Source organism: Phaseolus vulgaris, chromosome 2 (assembly GCF_051622355.1).
Source record: "Phaseolus vulgaris cultivar YP4 chromosome 2, ASM5162235v1, whole genome shotgun sequence".
Lineage (NCBI taxonomy): Eukaryota > Viridiplantae > Streptophyta > Magnoliopsida > Fabales > Fabaceae > Phaseolus > Phaseolus vulgaris.
In genome coordinates, this window is record NC_143499.1 from 49,912,141 (window position 1) to 49,928,345 (window position 16,205).

The 16,205-nt window shown below is 31.5% G+C and overlaps 1 protein-coding gene, 1 long non-coding RNA gene and 1 other non-coding gene across 4 annotated transcripts; 1 reads left to right on the top strand and 2 right to left on the bottom strand.

The window, feature by feature from the left end:
• Positions 1 to 1,265: 1,265 nt before the first annotated feature.
• Positions 1,266 to 2,409, top strand: LOC137812996 (uncharacterized). Its single transcript, XR_011081314.2, has 2 exons — positions 1,266 to 2,037; positions 2,128 to 2,409. It is a non-coding gene; the product is annotated as an uncharacterized LOC137812996 (long non-coding RNA).
• A 4,194-nt stretch (positions 2,410 to 6,603) lies between these two features.
• On the bottom strand, positions 6,604 to 8,356 carry LOC137809557 (uncharacterized). The gene is made up of 2 exons (XR_016518305.1): positions 8,128 to 8,356; positions 6,604 to 7,032 (listed from the first exon to the last, which is right to left on the bottom strand). It is a non-coding gene; the product is annotated as an uncharacterized LOC137809557 (transcript).
• A 2,605-nt stretch (positions 8,357 to 10,961) lies between these two features.
• On the bottom strand, positions 10,962 to 13,664 carry LOC137812997 (transmembrane protein, putative (Protein of unknown function, DUF599)). 2 transcript variants are annotated; one of them, XM_068615271.2, is made up of 3 exons: positions 13,112 to 13,629; positions 11,536 to 11,669; positions 10,962 to 11,433 (listed from the first exon to the last, which is right to left on the bottom strand). In XM_068615271.2, exons 1-3 carry the CDS (start codon positions 13,271 to 13,273, stop codon positions 11,136 to 11,138), a joined length of 594 nt encoding a protein of 197 aa, XP_068471372.1. In that variant the 5' UTR covers positions 13,274 to 13,629; the 3' UTR covers positions 10,962 to 11,135. The 2 variants fall into 2 exon arrangements, with proteins under 2 accessions (XP_068471372.1, XP_068471371.1); XM_068615270.2 differs by having other exon boundaries at positions 10,962 to 11,669; positions 13,112 to 13,664.
• Positions 13,665 to 16,205: the final 2,541 nt, after the last annotated feature.

Here is a 16,205-nt window from a genome sequence, read left to right on the forward strand (position 1 = left end):
ACTCAAATCCCATTGCACATGGGTGCAAGCAAAGCAATACCATATCACTGAGTAACTGTTGCATAAATCTTTCAAGGAGAGGGATCTTGTAGTGCATGCTAGCTGCACTACATGTTATCAATTAATTCACACCGTTAGTGTCTCAAATCCCATTGTTCTTACAAGTTATCCGAAATAGAATATCCCTTATCGAATTCCTTCTGTCTTTCTTCGATTCTGGATGTTTTTCTGAGTGTACGAAAGGGGGTACTTATAACACTACAAGAAAATCATGAAATAGAAACCAATTTGTAGAAACCAAAATAATTAGTTGCAATAGTAACTAAATTAGAGACCATTTTAGAAACTAAAAAGAAATTTGGTTTCTAAATTAGTTTCTATTATTTTCTATAATTGTTAAATAGTTTCTAAATTGGTATCTAATTAGCAACCAAGGTTTTTGCTACCAAATTTAGAAACTAAATAATTGGTAGTTAAAACCTTAATTGCTAATTAGATACCAATTTATAAACTATTTAACAATAATAGAAAATAATTTAGAAACCAATTTTTTTTTAGTTTCTAAAATGGTCTCTATTTTAGTTCCTATTGTAACTAATTATTTTGGTCTCTAAAAATTGGTTTCTATTTCATGATTTTCTTGTAGTGTAAAGGCACTCTGACTCTCAACTTAGTTGGGTGTTACTTAAATCTTCTAGTTCAAAATTCAGAATCACATTACCTTTCACCATGAGAGTCTCTTCTTCTTTATATTATTCTAGTAGACCTTGTTATGTCAGAATGGCTTAAACCAGGTCTAATGAACATAACGTTGCTTTATAGTCTTTAATTGGATTAACATCCTTAACCCTTTATATGACGTGGATGTTGGTCTTTGCTGAAAGGCCGTTAGGCCGTCTAGGTGGTCGGTCTTCCGATTTTGTGATATAACACTCATGTTTATAACTTAAGTACTAAGACTAAAATCTATGTTTATAAATTAAGTAGTGAGACTAAAATCTGTGTGTGTGTTTTTTGAGAAAGTGGATTATATTAGCATGCATGATTTTATAAGAAGTACTTGAATGGTTGTTAGGATTTTACAGTTTCCTTTTGAGGATGTTTTAATTATCTCGTGAGAAGAAGTTAGAAAAGGGAGAGTACATAGAAAGTGTCATTGCTTTGGTATTGCTACCTAGCTAATCTAGTGGAATATTTTGATGCCTTTTTACCCATTCTTTTAGAAATTTTCCTATAAATAGTTGCTCCTTGCTCCAAAGAAATCTAACATCTCAAAGTTCCAAACACGATTCTCTTCTTCTCTTCTCTTTTCTTTCTCTCACTCTCTCTCACTATTACATATGTGATTTTATTACTCTCTTTTTTCTTTTAGGGGGAGGTTTATGGGGGTGGAAAAGGTGAGAGGGAGGCACTAGTTTTTTGTAAGGTTGTTGACAGAAGATAGAGAGCACAGATGATGGTATGCATATTACTATATATAGAGAGGAGGAATTGATCAATGGTGCATCCTACTCCTTTGTGCTCTCTATATTTCTGTCATCACCTTCACCCTCCATTTCTCATTTCCCCCCTCACTCTCTCTATATATACCTCATTTATCTCTACAAGAACTAGAATTTTACTCACCAAAAAATCATGTATAATTTACTGTTGTTGGAAATCCTACATCCACTACATATGTTAAGAAATTTCATAATATATAAGTTGGTGCAAAACTTACCTCATAAACCAGTTATATGATGTTGAATTAAGATCAACTTCTTAATGGATGTTCAGCTTGGAATTTACCTAGCTACTTTTCTCTACTAATTGCAGCTGTTACAATTATACAATACATGGGTTTTAAAAAACAGTCTATGGCTATGATTAATGGCAAGATCATAAAATGATGAAATGAAATTATAATATATATGTAAATTAGGAGAATATATGATTGGTGTTAACCTTTATATTTTGCAGTTAGACTGGTATGGGTGTTGGACACTAAGATTATTATCTGTTTGTTGATGGCACATGAGGGAGAGTAAGAATGAGAAAGTATGGCTTCTTTTGATTCTGTGTTTTGTGCTTGATCTTCTTCATATGGCTTGGTTTTAACAAGAATGTACTCATCTTGCTTTATTGAAGAAGGACCACATGCAATAGGAATTTGTGGCAAGGGATTGCGAAGAAAATATATGGGGTCCAAATTCCAAACTCACCATCACATATTGTAGGGAACATATATACTTAATTGCTCACGATTCTTCCAAACTCACTACCCCCACACTCTTGTTCCATGATTTTCATGCTCATCTCTATCCAATGCTCCCAATAATAAAGGGCCAAGCTTTTCATAGCAGATTTTTATGTGAATTTACACTAATTTGTAAGCTAACTTTTTTTTTTATAAAGTTTTCATGTTAGACATATCTATATATGTAATTTGACATTTCAGCTAGACTGACACTTTAAATAACAACAATTATCTATCATCACATGAAAAAACCTTAAACCCTAAACCTTAAAAATGTATAATAACTTTATATAGTGTAATTAATTTGATTATGGGGAATGAAAAAAAGGCAAATTTAAGGAACTTTGAGTTAGAGGAGACAAAAGGGTGGTTTTGAGTGATATTAACAACAGCTTTTTTGCCATTGATGTGGTTTGAGTGATGAAGATGAAGTCCATTATGACTGTTAGTAAACAATGTGAAGAAGATAAAGTGAAATATGAGTTGTTGTCTTCTTGCCTGCAATGCAAGAAACATGAAATTAATGAAAATATATATTCTCCCATTTTCTTGAGCTACCAATTTAAAGCTATAGCTGAATAGGAATAAATTTGTTATTTTGAGATGAGAAAGACCCTTTCCAGATATGTAGATGCACACTCATTTAGATGTCACTTACATGCTCATTACTATTTTAATACCACTTTCATATCATATAATATAAAACCAACAATTCAAAAGGAAAGGGTGAAAATTAACAATATTATTATTATTATTATTATGCCGATTAAAAAATAAATAAATTATTATTATTCAGATCAAATCACACCGTTTTCACTTTGTTGCATGCAAGTAATCAGCTAGAAATAAAATGTTATAATATGGTGATGGTCTAAAGAATATTTAGTTTCTAATGGCTGATCAATGCTTTTTCTTTGGAACAAAAAAATATAACACAGAGAGGAAGATTCCTTTTGACTGAAGTTTGATAAATGCAGGTCTTGTGTTTGAATAGTACCATGATGAAGTTAATTTTTAAATTTTCCAACAAAATTGACCTAATATCAATGAAAAATTTACTATCATGTGTTATCTTCATCCTAGTGTTGATCCTTCACATTTCTTAGCTAGATTAGTGTGGGTTGCATACATTTGTTGGCCATTTGTATAATTCATAAAAGGGTTCAACCATATTAATTTAGTTAGAATGGTAGATAAAAGAGGTTCAAGATATTAATGTTCAAGTCCCTGTGTTCATTGGAGAAGTTAGGGCAGTTTCTTCCTCTACCTCCATATTTTCTTCTTACATCTCCATAATATTTTAATTCAAAAAATTATCCTTGCACAAAAGGGGTAGGATTTGTTTTTTTTTTTCATTTCTGAATTGTATAATTCTTAGACCTTCTGATTTGTTTGGCCTAGACATCTAATAAGATTCATTCATAATATTTTTTAATCACAATTTAATTTGATTTGATATTAATTTCTATGATAATATTAATAGTTCCATTCAGTTTGACTTTGGCTAAATAGGTGAAGTATAGTAGCTTGAACATTTTTGTATAAGGTTTGATATACCCTTGAATTGTTCAAATTTATTTAATTTATTTATTTTTGAAAAAAATATATTAATAATCTATAACATGTTTAAAATCTTAAATAGAAAATTAAAATAGTCACACATGGTCAGGTCAAGATAGTTCAATAGATGATGAACTATAGAAATCACATATTTGAGTTGTTATGTATTAGTGCACAACTTTACATAGACTTATCAAGTTTATTAGAATGTAAAGAAGTTTGGAGTAGACAAGAAATATAAATTCTTCTACATTATGCAACATTAATGACTATTAAGAAGTGAACTTTAGCTTAATTCAACTTTACAAAATGATATATGGATTCTATATTAGTTATGTGTGACATTCAAATTCAATGGCATCTCTTTCTACATCTGTACAAGAACAAATGTAGAACTATTTTAGGAACAAAAGTAATAGTCCATCAATGAGAATAAATTACTAAAAAAATGTAAAAACCTTAGTACTGACATGCAAATTTTTCTTAATTTTATGAATTTCATATAACTTTTATGAAAACAATTAAAATCAGTCATTTAATGTGAATAAACCATCGTTAAGAAAAAGAGCAGAAAAGAAAAACAACTATCGTTCGCAAAGAGAATCATATAGTGAAGCATCATTTTGAAAATTCGTTTGCAAAATTATACAAGAACAAAACATGATTTATTCGTTTCTATGTGCAAGCTATGAGTAGAAAGTCACTAAAAAGTACAAAACAAACAAACATACATGCATCTTATAGTGGAATTTGTAAGCTTTCGACTATGGATTGGCTAGTCCATATTGTCATGTGCATGCATTGAATGGTGCCAAATGAAGATGATATTAATTGATATATGATGTTGAGCTAACTATGATCATTCACATCAACAACCTATTCGATCATTCTCAAAGTTTTAAATATCCATAAATGAATATGTCCTTTTTTTTTATGCATTCATCACTCGTAATTTTGCTATAAAGTGTTGATACGTTGAGAACTCTACCCTAAATTATAATTAAAAAAATTATTGAAATAGAACAATTTTAAAATTGTATGAAGAAATCACAATTATAATATGATATTTTTCAATATACAGCTCTAAAATTTTTACCTTTTCTATAATATTCTACCAGCTACTCAAGTATATCACATCAAATCATCTAATTTTATCTTATAAGTATATATATATATATATATATATAACATATTATTTGATAAATGCTAAAAAACATATACGTGTTGAAACACACATTCTAATTAAATTCTTAAAGTTATTCGATTTTAAGTATAATCGTTGTGTCGTTATTCAATTGGCGAACAACTTGACGGGTCATTGTGAAAACAGTCATCTTTTTTTAATACTTTGAAAGCATTCACTTTTTGGTGGGCATGCAACAGCTGTGTATATTAAGTTTCAGGTAGCAGTTTCTGCTAAAAAAATTAACTCACACTCTTCTTTCATCCAAAAAATAATTCGAAACTTTTTACATTTTCAAATTTTGGAAAGAGAAGTGATATATTAACAATTTCTACCAATCTATAACCTTATTTTTTGTCTAAAATGTTTATTTTTTGAATGAAATGATGAAAATACCATTTCTTTATATTATATATACAGGTTGTATATTGGAGTAGCTTTTTGGGAATGAAGAAAAGTGAGTTGATTTTTTAAGAGTGAATGAAAAAAAGTACCTTTCAAAAGCAGGTCAGACTTAGAATGGTAAGAAAGATTTGGCATACCATAGTGCTGATAAGGGTATCTGATATGTTGAAATTCCCACTACCAACACTGATAGCAGATATTTTTGGTGCTGCTGCTTCTGTTATGCATGTACCATCCTACTGACAAATGAACTGATTCTGTAGAAGTCAATCAAACAAGATAAAATATATGGTTTTGATCCTGTTTCTTCAATTATTATCAATTTCTCCAATCTTTGACATCCCTTGTATACATATATCATCACTCTTTTCACATTTGGACAATCAATTAAGCTATTGAGAACATGTTATGTTCATTCCACTGTCCTCACATGACATACCATGCCTTCATCTTATGCAAACAGCCAATTGCATACTCCAATCAAATCTGATTTGGTTTTTCAAAGCTATGCCATCCATTCATATATGTTTGGTCATGCAATGAAAGGACAAGTTTGGAATTATTCAAGAGATACCAAGGTAAACCAGCACCGTCCATTACATGCTAGTGCCACTAATAAAGTTCATCTTCAGACTCACCAAGCATAAGATTGATATTATGTGGTTTGTTAAGAAATGAACTTTAAACCTAACTCGACCTCATAAAATCGGCTAGGTTGAGTTAGGCTTAAAGTTCACTTCTTAACATGGTATCAGAGCCATTTCAAACCTATTTTAGTGAGTGTTTGGTGAGCTTATCGGGTCACTCGCTATCGAGTTATTATCATTATCAGACCATCTATAAATATGTTATCCCACGCACGAGTTGTCATTCTCAACGTGAGAAAGTTGTGTTGGAGATCTCATATCGATTAAAAATTAGAATATTTTATTGTAGATAGGTAAGTGCAAACCTCATCTTATAATTCGATTTTATAAGATTGAGTTAGGCTTAAAGTCCATTTCATAATATGTTCATAACCGAACTAAATCATTGTAAAAACCATTAGATTGAAACAAAATGAACAGGGGAAAATTACTTCAAGATACAACACATACTTTCCGGTCAATATTGTAAATAATTCACCAATAATAATAATAAGAAAACAGAGATGGTTTTAGAACATATACAATTGAACTTTAGTACATGATAGTAGTTATCAAGTTGAAGAATGAGGGAACTATGGTGCTTCCATGTCCTCAGTTTCCCTCTTATTGAAGGACTTGGTGTGAAGATCTCGTGTGATTTGGGTGGTGGTGTCCAAAGAAGTACAAAGTAAATGATGTCAAGCAGCAACAAACAAACATGGGTATGGCCTCATAAATCCAAAGGACAAGGGGAAATGACAAGTAGAAGATCCGCAAGCCAAGAGACCAAGAATAACTCCCTCGGTTTAAGGTTTTTGCAACATACTCAGTGAAATCCTTTTTGCCTTTCAGTGCATGTGTGGTGATCAAGAAGCTCACATGTGCATAGTATCTGATAGACTGCATATTACACAGAAAAGCAACGAGGAAGCTCACATTGTTTTCAATGGATCCTGAAAACAATGCAAGGGACTTTGTAATAGAAACAATTGTCTTAGTAAATAAAATCAAAACATTAGCATCTATAAAGTGAATTACAAAATGACTGCAACCTGAAATTCACCAATATTTCTTTCACTACTTTTCTAGCAACTCATTAATCTATTATTAACCCCACATTTATGGAGAATTTTTCATAGCTCGTGTCTGATTCATATTCTATTTGAATACTTACGAATGAGATTTGGGTTGTTGATGACTTTATGCAGGGAGACAAATCAGGGACATATTCACCAATGGACCACAAGCTAATCACATAAGAAAACATAGCTCAACCCAAAACCTTAAGATCAAAGATTTGTAGGTCTTTTTCATTTCTATGTTGCTCAACTTTCCATTTCTATGGGACATCAACCCACAGGCTGCTTCTTCCTGCACCTCCATACCTTCTTCTCTCACCTCCATAGATTTTCGTATTTCCAAAAATGCCTCTATGTAATATTTTGGATTACATAATCCGGAAGTCATTTTTCAAATTTGTAATTAGCTTCCAGATTATATAATCTGGAATTTTTTTTATATGCATGATTACTTTACGGATTACATAATCCGGAAGTCTTTTTTAACTTCCGAATTATGTAATCTGAAAGTCTTTTTTCAAATGCGTTTCCGGATTACATAATCCAAAAGTTATTCTATGGGGTGACACAAGAAAGATAAAAATGTATTTTATGTTGTGTATGGAGGTACTAGAAAAAGATATGGAGGTGCAGGAAGAAACAGTCCAACCCACACTTTAACTCCAACATGTACAAGTGTATGGTTCATTGTCTACTTTAACAAGTAACTTCAAAATATACTACAATATCTATAAAAAAATGTTATTTTAAACAGTCTAGGTAAAATACCTGTCAAAAACTTTCAAGTAGGTATAACACCATATGCAGGGACTTAAGCAGTTGATAATGAGCTTATCAAAGTGTAACTAATTAACATAACAAGTGCATTGGATTCCAAATTTCTACTCTAGAACACCAACTAAGAAGCAATCCATAGTTGTTCTTAAAGTACTAATTAAACACTTGTCAAATTCGAAAAACCTGGGAAACAAAACCCATCAATCTATTTCCAATCAAATAGCAAAAAGTTAGATGTCTCATGTTGACCAGTGATATAACCAGAATATGATGCCAAGACAAATATTGTACAAGATAAAATAGATAAATGTAGAGAGAGAATACTGACAGCCATGATGGAAAGAACCCATTGGTAACGAGAGTTGGCATTCAAGCCAATGACAGTGCGAGAAGGGTAACAGATTATAGTGTACAGAAGCCAAACATGATACATTCCCAACACCAACAAACCCAGTGGCACCATTACATAGTCTAATTCCTGTACTTGCATGCTGCCTCTTCAATCTGCAAACTTTACCTTTCACCATTCACTACTTCATAACATAACCAACAAATCCCCTCCAAAATTATAGTCTAGAATTCAAATTAGTTATCCTACAATGGTCTTTTACAACCCACTTTTCCATTCACAAAAAACCTTGTAAAGTAAAGATAAAATAGGCTAGTTAGAAATGTTAAGTAACATTTCATAATATAAGTAGGTGCAAACCTTATCTCATATAAGTTGATTTTGGTTGAGTTAAGTTTAATGTTCATTTCTTAATATATAGTCATACAAATAGAAATTCAACTATAATGGGATTTACAACAACTCTCACATATGTGTTCAACCAATTGAGTTCTAGCCTTTTTTGTAGATCATGGTTTGTGATTCATAAGTGATATTTATTCATTGTATAATTAATTCTCAGAGTCCCAGAGAATAGCTGTTTCCCTTTTCACCTGTCTAGAGAGGTTCCCAATTATGATCTGATTGTGTCTGAATTTGGCTCAAGAACCAAAAAAAGAAATGGAGTTAGAGATAAAGTTACAATTCCATTGGGTCGTTCTCTTCATACTTTTAAGGTCCAGTTTGTTGCTTTTGTTATCACTATGTGGAAACCCTTGAGAACTGTTTCTCTTTGTGCTTTTAAGGCAAAACACATTCTTCCAGATTTAAGTTCTCAAAATATCACTTTTCCAAATAAGGGGTACATTGAAAAATTGATGTTGGTATATGTTCTTACAAGGCCAAGAAAAGCAATTAACTTCTCTTCCTCTAAACTTCTCGGCTTCACAGTCTTTAAATTTGGGATCGGGCCTTTTGATTTGGGCTTAGGTTTAGATGTAGGTTATGAATTCGCACTGGTTGGACTCGATCAACTTGAACTCTCGATTGTTGGGCTCAATGTCAGGTCTTGGACAGTGTGTACCTGTAAGAAGTTCCGATGAGAAAGTCTGAATCGATTTTTTAGTTAATTATCAGATAAAATTTAGGCAGTTTCTTCCTACACCCCTACATTTTTCTTCTTACACCCTCACAATGTTATGCAAAGACCAAATTATCCCTATTGTTTTTTAAAAACCCTAAAATGCTGTATTTATTTTTTTGCATTCTGGATTATGGAATCCGGAAAATTTTTGGATTGGCACTTCTGGTAAAATTTCGGATCTACCAATTCGTAATTCAAAATATGCATTTCACATTCAAAAATCCATCATTCAAAAAAAGCATTCTGAATCTATCAATCCGTAACAAAAATATGCATTCCGGATTCAAAAATCCATAATTAAAAAAAAAAACATTTCGGATCCACCAATCCGTAACAAAATTAGGCTTTCGGATTCAGCAATCCAGAAATCAATAATTTATGCAAAATTTGCTTCCAAAACATCCCCTCATCCGAAAAAAAAAATGATTCAGTTCTGGATTGATGAATCCATAGCACACTTCCAGATCCCGATTTCCGGTAACCACGGTGCCCTTTTTCAAATAAAAGGTCAAGAACAATTTCGGGATATAAAAAATTGTGGGGGTGCAGGAAGAAAAATGTAGGGGTGCAGGAAGAAGAAATCTAAAATTTACTCTATTTACCTCTTAAGTTAATCACCTATTTATAGTATTAGTATTCACTTGTTGGGCTTAAAATCCAATTACACTTTTACTCTTCGTACCTTACATTTATTAAATATACTGTACATATTTAGACCTATTTAATGGACTTTGCTACATTGTTTTATTATTTAATTATTTATTCATTTTTGTTTAATTTTTTTTGTCTTATTATTGGCCTTCAACCTTTCGACCTATATCGAGTACAGTATCATTTAACACTAGTGGATATATTAGTGTAATAAAATTAAAAAGCATTTACTGTTTCATAATTCTTGTAAAGTGAAGCTATTTACTCAATCTTCCTTCTTAATATATAAAATGGTAGCTATTATGTAGTTATTTTATTCACAAACAAACTTTACAGTGTCATTCTGAAAGCAGGCATTTGCCAAGGACAGGTAAAAGCTTTGGATGCACAAATTTATTTTGGATTACTATGTTAAGAAAGATATGGCAGACTATAGAATTGATAAGAGTATCTGATAGGTTAGCTAGCCTATTGGTAGCTGATATCTTTTGCCATCATGTTGCCCTCATCATGTAACATTGTTCTGTTATGAATGTCCCATCTTACAGACAAATTCAGTGATTCATATAAGCCAAGTTCTTCCTGCCCTATTTCAATTTCTGCAATGTTAAGAAGTGGGCTTTAAGCCTAACTCAACCCCATAAAACCGGCTCAATGAGATGAGGTTTGCACCCATTTATATACTATGAAAGACTCTAATATCTAGTCGATGTAGTATTTCCAACATGCAACCTTTTTATTTTGAATTTTAAAAGGTTATTTTCTTCATTTCGCATGAACATTTTCGTCATTTTTAATGACAGATTGGATATTGAACTGATATGTTGCAGAGAGAATTTGCCCTCATATAGAAGCCAACCTAACAGGATAAAATATATGGGCTTTGATCCTGCTAACCAATTATTATCATTTCCTCCAATCATACATATATCACTCTTTGTAGTAAATTTCCCCAGCACTCAAAAAACAATGTTTCCCTTCAAAAACAGGGAAAAGAATACTTCAATATGCTACAAATACTTTCCAATGAACACTGTACAATAGTTAACCAATAATAGTATCATTACATGAACATAGAAAACCTACAATTGAACTTTACTATGAGCTAAAAGATTATTAAGTTCAAGGACAGTTAGAATGATGAAACTAGGCTCCTTCTGTGCACCCAGTTTCCCTCTTATTGAATGACTTGGTGTGAAGATCTCGTGTGATTTGAGTGGTTGTGTCCAAGAAGTACAAAATAAATGATGTCAAGCAGGAACAAGCAAACATAGGTATTGGCCCATAAATCCAAAGAACAAGAGGAAATGAAAAGTAGAAGGCACGCAAGCCTAGAGACCAAGCATAACTCCCCCTGTTTAAGGATCTTGCAGCATATTCAATGAAATCCCTTTGGCCTTTCAGTGCATGTGTGGTGATCAAGAAGCTCACTTGTGCATAGTATCTGATAGATTGCACATTACATAGAAAAGCAACAAGGAAGCATAGTGAGATGCAGAGGCGTTTGATTGAAGAATTGAGGGAACTTTTGTTGCCATAAACTAACTTGGTATCTGATTCATAGTTTGCAAAAACACCAATGAGTGAACTGAGTGTGATTGCTGTTGTAGCAAGAAGGGTTGATGCCATGATATTGTTGCGGATTGTTTGAACACCCAAAACCCCATTTTTCAAAGGATCCTGAAAACAATGCAAAGGGAGTTTGTTCAGGAAACTACTGTCTCAGTAAGTAAAATTATACTATACTTGCTAAAATGCAAACAACTGAGTAGACACAAGCTATGAGGATCAGACACGCCTCTTAAATGACGTGTCCTACATTATACGTATTTTCATATCTGTGTCTGTGTCGTATCAGTGTTTGTGCTACATAGGACACAAGAACACACAAAATCTAGAAAACAAGTGTTATTACTGGATTTGCACAGTAATTTTCGACAAGATAAACTGTCTTTATGAATAAGAACAACACATGCACAATTGCACATACCAGAGTGAGAGACAACATCTTAGTAGTTGGATTTTAACATTACTCTGAAGGTTAGCTCAAGAGGTAGATACCCCAAATTCTATTATCAGGTAGTTTCCTAAAGACAAATACTTAAAATTGTTATTGTAGAAGATAAACAGTCTATATGAGTAAGAACAACACGTGCAGTTGCACATCTCAGTAAGAAACATCTCAGAATTTAGGCTTGGACCTAACTCGATTCCAAAAGTTAGCTAAAGTTCTATTAACAGGTAGTTTCCTAAAGACAAATGTTCAAAACTGTTATTGTTCAAGATAATAAACACTCTTTGTGAAACAACACATGTGCAGTAGCACATCTCAGTAAGAGAGACAACAGCTTAGCATTTAGGCTTGGACCTAACTCAATTCCAAAAGTTAGCATAAAGCTCTATTAACAGGTAGTTCCTAAAGACATTCAAAACTGTTCTTTTACAAGATAAACTATCTTTATGAATAAGAACAACAAATGCACAGTTTCACAACTCAGAGTGAGAAACAACCTCTTCATATTTGTGTTTGGGTCTAATTCAACACCATAAGCTAGTAAAAAATTCTATTAACAGATAGTTACCCTGAGACAAATATTCAAAAAGGTCATTGTACAAAAAAAATGGTCTTCATGAAAAAGAATAACACATGCCCAGTTGCATATCAAAGTGAGAGACAACATATTAGCATTTGGATTTGACTCTAATTCAATCCAAATGTTAACTCAAGAGGTAATAGTTACCCCTAACTTATATACACTATTTTTGTCATATTACTAATCAATATGCTTTCTATCTGATTCTGGGTTGAAATCTTAACACAAAATGATATTAATCAATATGAGATACACTCTCTCTGATATACTCTCTCTGATATAGCAGGTATCTAGACAAGTCTAACAACAACTATTAAGATAGGTTTTCTGATAATAACAACTATTAAGATAGGTTTTCTGATTACATACTAGAATCTAAGTTTAAGTCTAACTCAATCCTAAAACTAGTTGAAGAACTCAAGGTTATCCACCACTTATATAAACTATTCAGTAATATCAGTAGTCCATGGAAAATCTCAGTATGTGGGAAGTGATAAATAGAGAAAATGAGAGAAACAGAATACTGACTGCCATGATAGAAAGAACCCATTGGTAACGAGACTGAGCATTCAAGCCAATGACAGTGTGAGATGGGTGGCGGATTATAGTGAAGAGAAGCCAAACGTGATAGATTCCCAACACCAACACACCCAGAGGCACCAACAGGTAGTCTACCTCACGTTCTTCCATGCTGCCTCTTCAAACTGCAAACTTTACCTTTTCACAAATCACCAATTTAGCTCATAACATAACCAATCAAAAGTTGTAAGCTTAGTGAACTCAAATTGGTCCACCTTGACCTTTCCACCCACAAAACCTTCTCTTCTTTTCCTCCATTACAAGAAAAAGAAAGATCCCCATTGCACTTTTAACTCATAAAGTTTGCAAAAATTAAAATAAAATCCATTTATTTCGACTGAATAAAAGTTGGGAAAGAACACTATTTGTATAATTAATTCTTTCTCAATCAAACCACCTAAAAAGTGTTATAACCTCTCCACCAAGTGTAACTCAACCCCCTTACGGATGTTACCAACTCGTGATACCTTATACAACCGGTGAGGTTTTCCCACTATATATTATGAGGGTGTTGTGAGCTGGTGATTATAAGATTAATTACGAGACTGCTGTGTTCGATAGCTGGTGATCTGATAAAATTAATAAATAATCGTTAAGATAGATTTAAAATAATTTTGATATCATATTTAGAAGTAAATTTTAAACTTAATTCAATCTCATAAAATCAGTTTAGAAGATGAGATCGTTAAGATAGATTTAAAATAATTTTGATATCATATTTAGAAGTAAATTTTAAACTTAATTCAATCTCATAAAATCAGTTTAGAAGATGAGATTTTGCACCCATTTATATATATACTATAAAATTACTAATCTTGATGTAAAATCTGTAATGATTTGATTTGACTAATTTAGCTAAAGAAACTAAAAAAGAACTGAAATTGAGATAGAGATAATATGCTATTCATTCCATGGTGTCAGGTCCAATTGGAGAAATCCTCTTTTGTTGCTTTTGTTATCACTGGAAACTGTTCAAAACTGTTTCTATGTGCTTTTTAGGAAGAACACCGTCTGTCAAAATTAGTTTCTCATCTTTAAATAAGATTAGTTGGTAATAATTAAAATACATAGTTTAACAATTTGATTATTTTCTTATTTATTATAACAACCCTAAAAGACACTTATTATACCGTTATTCATATTTTTATTCCATAAACTAATGAGAATGAGACTTAATAATGGATTAAAATTAAAAAACCATAGTAATAATAAGAAAAAAAAATAGAACAACCAGAGAAATAACTTATTTGATGAGCATAGTGAATGATGTGGTGGTTTAGATAACTTCCTTGTAGTATTTTAAGTTGTCTAAAAAGTTTAAAGTGTGTGGATTACACGTAGCCAAAGGCACTAATCCCTCAGTGATGCATGAATCATCGTAAACATAACATTACAAATTACTTACAATTAAGTAATTGAAAGTTGCCATGTGTAGGTAATCTTAGATGGGTTCCAAGAAAGTTGAAACAGAGGAAAACGAAGTGGTTTTGTCTATAACCACCACCCCCACATCAAAAGACAGTTAAAATACTGAAAGTTATAAGAATATAAATAAATAATAAAATAAAATAACACTATATCAAAGTTTAATAAATAAGTACAAAACACTACAATTATAGTTGTATGAAAAATAAAAGTCTAATAAAGTTAAAGTTCAACGACAATCATTATAAATAAGTGATTTAATAGTAGAGTAATTTTATCTGATAATTGAATAAATTGATTCTGACTTTATAATCAGTATCTCTTATAGATATACACATCCATCTGAGAGTGATCTTATATCCAAAAATCGAAAGTTGATCCACGTCCAGTAGCCGAAAATAAACTCAAACTCATATAATAAAGTTCAAGCTATCTAATGCCTAGGAAGAGAAAAATGAGTTAATTGTTTCCAACATCAAGATGTTTCAAAGACTCGAGCTTCGTTAAAGTGCCAATTCCGAATAAACATTTCATCAAACAGTTTCAAGAACGATTCCAGAAATCAACTTCTTCACAACTCTCTGTAGTGCCTTCGGATGAACTATGAGCTAATCCTCGCTTCCACAAGAAGATGAAGAGTCAAGAGACGACCAATTTTTTTGTTAATTCTGCAAATCAAAGCTCTGCGTGCGTCATCAAAATTAAATTCATTTTCTCTGAGATAACTTATTTTTATATGATGTTAACCTATATTTTTATATTGGTCTAAGCTTGCATTAAAACTTAATTTAGCTTATGTGATGTTGACCTATATTTTTATATTGGTCTAATGGTTCTATTCTATTAGGTCAATTTATTTACCAATGTAGAATAATAATATACGAAATATTCAACCACCTTATATAACTACTTGACATCTTCTATTTCACTTTGTTTTTTATAATTTCAAAAATTAACTTTTTCTAACAATCATTAGTGATGTCAAACGGGTTGATTTAGTTCGATATGTTATTGGTTCGTAAAAATCAAGACGGATCAGGTTGACTGGTTAAAGTTATACGAGCTAAAATTGATAACTTTTAATCATAGAATAGATTGATACTAATTTATCATTTTTTAATTTAATTTAATTTTTATAAATTTTTATTTTAAATCTATTTATTTGATTATAGTCATTATATCACTTTTTGGATAATAAAAAATAATAAAATTGAAATAAAATTTTAACATTCAACAAAATAAAGTAAATATCAAATATAGTTTAATAAATTAAATAATATATAAAAAAATTAATTTAAATAAAATTTTATATAAAATATTGATTACCATCAATTTTGATTTCAACTTTTAGTTTAATTCATTCCTGTCCATGTAGTGTTTTAATTTATCCAAAATACGTCTTAGTGTGCTCAGTGATGCATGAATCATCATAAATATAATATTACAAATTACAATTAAGTATTAACAGCTGTCCTCTGTAGGTCATCTTAGTTTGAACAAAGTTTCCAACACAAGCAGATGGACTGTTCTTGTTGTTTCTCTTTTAAAACAAACACTTTAACATCTTTTCATCAATTGTTCTTTTACTTCTTTTTTGGTCTTCTTTCTATTAGCAGCA

Coding starts and splice junctions, on each gene's coding strand:
- LOC137812997 (XM_068615270.2), bottom strand. CDS start 13,273: ATGGAAGAACGTGAGGTAGACTACCTGTTGGTGCCTCTGGGTGTGTTG. Junction 11,670..13,111: donor GGGTTCTTTCTATCATGGCA/GTCAGTATTCTG, acceptor CATTGTTTTCAG/GATCCTTTGAAAAATGGGGT.